Here is a 7,378-nt window from a genome sequence, read left to right as displayed (position 1 = left end):
TTACTCTATTTCTACAGTGGGAATATGCCAGCACCGGTCTTCGTCTAAGTCGTCCCAAACTAATTAAAATGGAAGAGTGCCCAGAAGTCTCCCACCGGTACGACATAAGAAACTAACGGTTTCAGAGATAAGATTGTTTTAATTTTGTTGGTATTACCGGATCTAGTCTAGACGTGTTTTCCAACCAGAACTGCAGAAAAAAAAACCTGGTTATTTTACAAGTTTTTTTTCTTTCTAGAATCTGCTAGAGTTGCTGCTATTAGTCTGCCTACAACTAAACAAACATGATCATATTCATCACCTCGGCTAGACCTTGATTGGCCAGGTTCACACTATCCTATTCTACAAAATGAAAATATGAAATTCAACGGAACATTTCTTTTCTCCGAGCAAACAGCAGGTGCCCTAAGGCCATCACTACGGGAAAACACTACGTTGCCGTGCGACCAATCGCACGGCAAAGGGGCCTATTTGCACGGCAAAGGATTTGCCGTGCGTCGGCGCACGGCAACGTGTGCACGGCAACGCCCTCGACGGCAAAGAAGACATTGCCGTGCGCCTGACCAAACCGCACGGCAAAGGCTCGTTGCCGTGCGCGCGCTCGTTGCCGTGCGCTCGAGCGTTTGCCGTGCGCGCGCTCGTTGCCGTGCGTCCTGGAGGCTGCCGTGCGCTCGATCTCTGCCGTGCGTCCTGGAGGCTGCCGTGCGCCCCGACGTTGCCGTGCGCCCAGTCGTTGCCGTGCTTCTACTCTTTGCCGTGCGCCCACTCCCCAGTATGCACGGCAAAGGATTCTCCGAGGACACCCACTGGCTTCCCGGAGCACGAGGCTTGCGCCACGTGGCGCCTTTGCCGTGTGTATGCACACGGCAAAGTGACCAAATGTCCTTTGCCGTGTGCATACACACGGCAAAGGCCCCTGGTTTTTCATTTTTTTCTGTTTTTCTTTATTCCCTGCATTTCAAAATTGCATTTCACATATATATAACATATACAACATATATATTCACCATAGCATCACCAAACACATGAACAACACCACAAATACATCGAGCACACATAGTTTATGCATAACAAGTGCAATGTCCACAAATACATCAAGTACAAGTGCAATGTCCACAAATACATCAAGTACAAGTGCAATCCATAACGGGAAAGTCCACAAATCCATCAAGACCATGCCATCAACCTTATTGTCCTCCTCCGCTTCCGCCGGCCTCATTGTCATTGCCTTGTGACATAAAATCTATAAGCAGGTTGATGGAATTAACATGCATTTGCATATTGAACACTTGAACAAGCACAAGTAGCGGGTTGGGCACAAGCGTAGGAGGACTCACCGAGGTTCATGCTCCGGATGATGTTCATGTTGTTGACGGTGATAGGTGTCCCGGGGTCTGAGTGGGCGGTGGCGGCATCCACATGGAGTAAGGTGGAGGAGGAAGACTCCCCGGTGGAGAAGACGAGCCGTCGGCTCATCGAGCCAGCTCATCGTACTGCTTGCTTGCTGCTGCATCATCTGCTGCTTGCTTGTTGCATCTGCTTGCATCATCTGTGATCTGCTGCTGCTGGTACTCCAGAATCTGCCGCTCCATGTTCCGTGCGTGCTCCTGGGCCGCCTGCTCCTTCGCTGCCATCTCCTCCTACGTTGTGTTGCCGCGATGTCATTAACATTTCAATGGAAAGCATGTAAAGGAAATGTAGAGACCCGAGGAAGAACATACCCGTAACCGCTCGACGGCTAGATCCGAAGCCCGTGGCCGGGGCTCTACCTCGAGGCTGGCCGCTCTTACGACCACGACGGATCCGGCGGAGAGAGGGAACCCTCGGCCGGGTCGACGCACCCGTCACCAAACCATAGGCGGCCATGCTTCAAGCCTTCTCCCGCAAGCACCGCGACCTCGGAGTCAAAGTCCTCGGCCTCCGGATTGGCGTCCTCGCCGTGCTTCTGCTTGAACTTGGAGACATACGCCGTGCACGGGTCTCGGATTGCGGGTTAACCCACAAGGACCCCGTCTCAGGATCAGGCGTCTTCCTTTGCTTCATCTTCTTTAGCACGGCAAAGACGTTAGGCTTCGCTCCTGTCCTGACTTCCTGCAAAAGAGAACATGTAATTGAGTGGAGGAGGGGGATAACGACCGCCGGGGCACACGTTCCGCTGTTTTGGGGGGAGGAGGGGGATAACGACCGCCGGAGCACCGGAACCCCACCAAACCTTGCATGTGGACCTATGATATGTGTCAAAGTGTGGTGCAAGGTCTAATGGTGCAAAAGTAGCTCCCCTAAACCCTAAACCCTAAAGCTGGGAGGCTTCGAGCCCTAAACCCCTCTAAATCCCTAAACCACGACGCCGGAGCTGCAGAAGCATGCATCATAAACCCTAACCCTAACCCTAAACCCTAAACCTAAACCTAACAATAAATACTTACCCTTTAACCTAAACCCTAGCCCTAGCCCCTAAACCCTAGCCCTAACCCTACACCTAACCTAACCAGTGGAGCCGGAGCACACGGTCGATCGTGTGATAATGGCTCTAGCTGCTGGTATATGTACCAAAGGGTCCCAATCTTTGGTTCTCCATGTGTATATGTACTAAACAAACATAAAGGAATGAAAAGTTACATTGGTGCACCCTCGCGGAGAAATCTAGGGGGTAGACCCATCTGGGGCACACGTTCCGCTGTTTTGGGGGAGGAGGGGGATAACGACCGCCGAAGCACTGGAACCCCACCAAACCTTGCATGTGGACCTATTCTATGTGTCAAAGTGTGATGCAAGGTGTGATTCACAAAATGGTGCATGGCATGGATCCCCGGTCTGACATTCCTCTCCTTCGGGCGATAACACTAACGGATTCCTGGACGTGTACAGCTGAAGTGTCCCGCCGCGGGTATATCGGGGGCTAGACTGTGCCAAAGGGTGCCACACATGGTTTTCCATATGTCCATGGACTAAACAAACCTAAACCTATGAAAAGTTACATTGGTGCACCCTGCGCGGAGAAATCTAGGGGGTAGACCCGGCCGGGGCACACGTTCCATTGTTTTGGGGGAGGAGGGGGATAACGACCGCCGGAGCACCGGAACCCCACCAAACCTTGCATGTGGACCTATGATATGTGTCAAAGTGTGGTGCAAGGTCTAATGGTGCAAAAGTAGCTCCCCTAAACCCTAAACCCTAAGCCGGGAGGCTTCGAGCCCTAAACCCCTCTAAATCCCTAAACCACGACGCCGGAGCTGCGAGAAGCATGCATCATAAACCCTAACCCTAACCCTAAACCCTAAACCTAAACCTAACCATAAATACTTACCCTTTAACCTAAACCCTAGCCCTAGCCCCTAAACCCTAGCCCTAACCCTACACCTAACCCTAACCAGTAGATCAGGCACACCGTCGATCGTGTGATAATTAATGGCTCTAGCTGCGGGTATATGTGCCAAAGGGTCCCAATCTTTGGTTCTCCATGTGTATATGTACTAAACAAACCTAAAATAATGAAAAGTTACATTGGTGCACCCTCGCGGGAGAAATCTAGGGGGGTAGACCCGCCGGGGCACGCGTTCCGCTGTTTTGGGGGGAGGAGGGGGATAACGACCGCCGGAGCACCGGAACCCCACCAAACCTTGCATGTGGACCTATTCTATGTTTCAAAGTGTGATGCTAGGTGTAATTCACCAAATGGTGCATGGCATGGATCCCGGTCTGACATTCCTCACCTTCGGGCGATAACACTTAGCAGATTCACTGGACGTGTACGGTGAAGTGTCCCGCCGCGGGTATATCGGGGGCTAGACTGTGCCAAAGGGTACCACACATGGTTTTCCATATGTCCATGGACTAAACAAACCTAAACCTATGAAAAGGTATATTGGTGGAACGTCGCGCGGAGAAATCTAGGGGGTAGACCCGCCGTCCCGCTGTTTTGGGGGGAAGGAGGGGACGGCCGCCGGAGCACCGAAACCCTGATATATGTGGGGGATAAGCATGGAGACTAATTTTGTATTTCACATAGTGTAATAAATAGTCATCAAAAAGAAAAACTAATTAACAAAATAAATATAAGTAGTAGATGAAATAAAATAGTTAGAAAAACAAAAAAAAAAAGTATATTGGCGCACGGCAAAGGGAGAAGCGCACGGCAAAGGACCCTTTGCCGTGCAACTTGTGTGTCTGCACGGCAAAGTTTGGCTGCACGGCAGTGCCCAGGCCTTTGCCGTGCGCTGTTTCTTTGCCGTGCGGCTTGCAGGGACTTTGCCGTCCTAAATTCTTTGCCGTGCGCTGCTCCCATTCTTTGCCGTGAGGAACTTCTTTGCCGTGCGCCGTATCTTTCTTTGCCGTGCTATGTTTCTTTGCCGTGCGCTGTTCTCATACTTTGCCGTGCATTTTTGCGTTGCCGTGCGCTCTTCTTGCTATGCACGGCAAAGAAATCTTTGCCGTGCAGCAGCTCACGGCAAAGTTTGGCTGCACGGCAGCGCCTGATTTTCCCGTAGTGCATCTACGGTACAACGTGTTTAACGAAATAACATCTTTCTTAAGAACCAAGTTTTGTTGTGAGCTCCCTTCTAAGCGCATTTGCACCCCTTGCATTGCACATGACCTAATTATTCCACAAGCTCTATATAACTAGTTAGCACGTACGGAGGAGCTCTATAACATCCGTCAACAGTCTCCAAATTAATCCGACGCTTACTACACGTTCAACACGTACGAGCTAGACCAACGATGGCACTGCTTGGAAACCTAGCTGCAAGCCCCGCGGCCACCGTCATCCGCCAGATGCGTCAGGCGCAGCGCGCCGACGGGCCAGCGTCTGTGCTGGCTATCGGAACGGCGAACCCAGCCAACTGCGTGCGGCAGGACGAGTACGCGGACTACTACTTCCGCGTCACCAACACAGAGCACCTCACCAAGCTCAAATCCAAGCTCAACAGAATCTGTAAGAGCGAGAATCTCAAACGCTGTTACTCGCAGATGAATCAACTACTACTTAACATCGGTACATGCACGCTCACTTGCTTCCATCTATGGCTGCGAACGTACGTGTTGTGCTTGTGTTTCAGGCGGCAGATCGGCCATCAATAAGCGCTACTTCCACCACACCGAGGAGCTTCTGCAACGCCACCCGGAGTTCATCGACCGGACGTTGCCATCCCTGGACGCCCGGATGGACATCGCGGCCACCGCCGTGCCCGAGCTCGCGGCCGCGGCCGCGCGCAAGGCCATCGCGGAGTGGGGGCGCCCGGCCGCCGACATCACCCACCTCGTTGTCAGCACCTACTCCGGCGCCCACATGCCCGGCGCAGACCTCCGCCTGGCCACCCTCCTCGGCCTCGACCCGTCCGTCCGCCGCACCATGCTCTACCTCAACGGTTGCTCCAGCGGGTCCGCGGCGCTGCGCGTTGCCAAGGACATCGCCGAGAACAACCGTGGCGCGCGCGTTCTCGTCGCCTGCGCCGAGCTCACCCTCATCCTCTTCCGCGCGCCCGACGAGGCCCACGTCGACACCATCATCATGCAGGCCCTGTTCGGCGACGGCGCGGGCGCCGTGATCGTCGGCGCCGAGCCCGACGGCTCCGCCGAGCGCCCGGTTTTCGAGATGGTGGCCGACTCGCAGAGCGTGATACCTGAGAGTGACCTCTCCGCGGCGGGAAGGCTCCGCGAAGACGGGCTCGTCTTCAACCCTTCCTTCGAGATGCCGGCGCTCATCCGGGAAAACATCGAGCGGAGCATGGCTGACGCGCTCGGGCCACTCGGCTTGAGCGGGTGCTGGAACGACCTTTTCTGGGCGGTGCATCCTGGCGGGCGGGCGATCTTGGACAGCGTGGAGGCGGGGCTTCGGTTGGAGCCCAAGAAGTTGGCGGCTAGCCGACATGTACTGAGCGAGTACGGGAACATGTCCGGGCCGACAGTGATCTTTGTGCTCGACGAGATCCGGCGCCGCCGTGACGAGCAGCACAGTTTGGGTGTGTTGCTTGGGCTCGGACCGGGGGTCACAGTTGAGACCATGGTGTTACATGCCAATGGTAGCTAATCTAAGCTGGCATACATGCATGGAGTTGGTTTTCTTCAGATCGATACGAGAGTCGGGCCGCACCAGGAGTTGCTCTCTCCAGTTCGCACGAAGGGAAACTTAGCGAAGGGAGTGGCTATTGAAAATAAAAATCTAAAAACACAGTTACTTATATTCTCAAACAACTTAGAAAACGGTATTTACTCGTTTTCAATCAAGACCTGTTTTAGCGTCTTTTACTTTAACGAATTTTGATGCTCCGTATGTTACAAGTTTCGCCAGGAACCAATATTCTTTGTGTTCTATGTAAAAAAGAGAAATTTATCTTCTAAAAAGTCTTATTTCTAGCATTGAAAATTTTCTTTTTTATACACGCCACACAGTAAGTCGAATTTTCACGAAACAACTTTGTGAGCGTGTAGCACATGAAGATGTGTGCGTGAATTTTTCATTTCAAATATTTTAAAATTTTAAAATATATGTAACATGCATTTCAAAATAAAGGGAGCATATGCTCCCACGTGCCAAAACATCACTCTTGTGTGTGATGCTACTACCTATCTTATTCACACTATGAGTAGTCTCAAAACATATGCATCTCTTATTGTAAACTACTAGTAGGTAGTGGCCCGCATTGGGAATTTGAGATGGATTCCTTGGAGACGTCGTTCTTATGGTTGTAAACCTCTAAAGTGTGAGTAAGTGTTCAAGAAGAAGATTACCGTCTGATGGTCCAACTGAAAAGTACAAAACTCCACATATGGCCATAGGTTCTACGAATAAGAAGGCAAATATTTATTTGATATTTATTTACATGTGAACTGGCTAACCACAACTTGAGTGCTACTATCTTCGGTTGTCTCAGACGTTCATCATATGGATGTTAAGATGGCTTTCCCAATTAGAGAGCTCGGCAATAAAATAACATAGAACAATCATATGACATTTGATAAAATTTCTGAAAAGAGAGGTTTGTAACTTACTGTAAAAATATTATGGTCTGAAACAAAGCAAAACTAACCTAGCAATCATATGAGATTTGTAGTCCCAAAGATCAAGGAGGGCTTGGAGTTCATGACCTGGAGGTCAAGAATTCAGCTCTACTGGGTAAATGGCTTTTTAAGCTACTTACCGAGGATGGGATTTGGCAAACTATACTTCGGAGAAAGTATATCGGCTCGAAGACATTATCTCAAGTGGTTTGGAAACCTGGGGATTCACACTTCTGGGCTGGTCTTATGGCGACAAAAAATGTCTTTTTCGACATGGGACTTTCTCCATTAAGAATGGAGCAAAGATACGGTTCTGGGAAGATGCTTGGCTCGACAATGCACCCCTATGTGAACAGTATCCCGCTTTGTATAGAATTGC

General features: G+C 51.0%; 1 protein-coding gene across 1 annotated transcript; it reads left to right on the top strand.

The window, feature by feature from the left end:
- The first annotated feature begins 4,719 nt into the window (after positions 1-4,719).
- On the top strand, positions 4,720-6,028 carry LOC124687808 (bisdemethoxycurcumin synthase-like). The gene is made up of 2 exons (XM_047221547.1): positions 4,720-4,933; positions 5,058-6,028. The coding sequence occupies exons 1-2, from the start codon at positions 4,720-4,722 to the stop codon at positions 6,026-6,028; spliced, it is 1,185 nt and encodes a 394-aa protein (XP_047077503.1).
- Positions 6,029-7,378: the final 1,350 nt, after the last annotated feature.

Source organism: Lolium rigidum, chromosome 2 (genome assembly GCF_022539505.1).
Source record: "Lolium rigidum isolate FL_2022 chromosome 2, APGP_CSIRO_Lrig_0.1, whole genome shotgun sequence".
NCBI lineage: Eukaryota > Viridiplantae > Streptophyta > Magnoliopsida > Poales > Poaceae > Lolium > Lolium rigidum.
The sequence above is the reverse complement of the archived record's forward strand: the minus strand, read 5'-3'. Positions and strand labels throughout refer to the sequence as shown.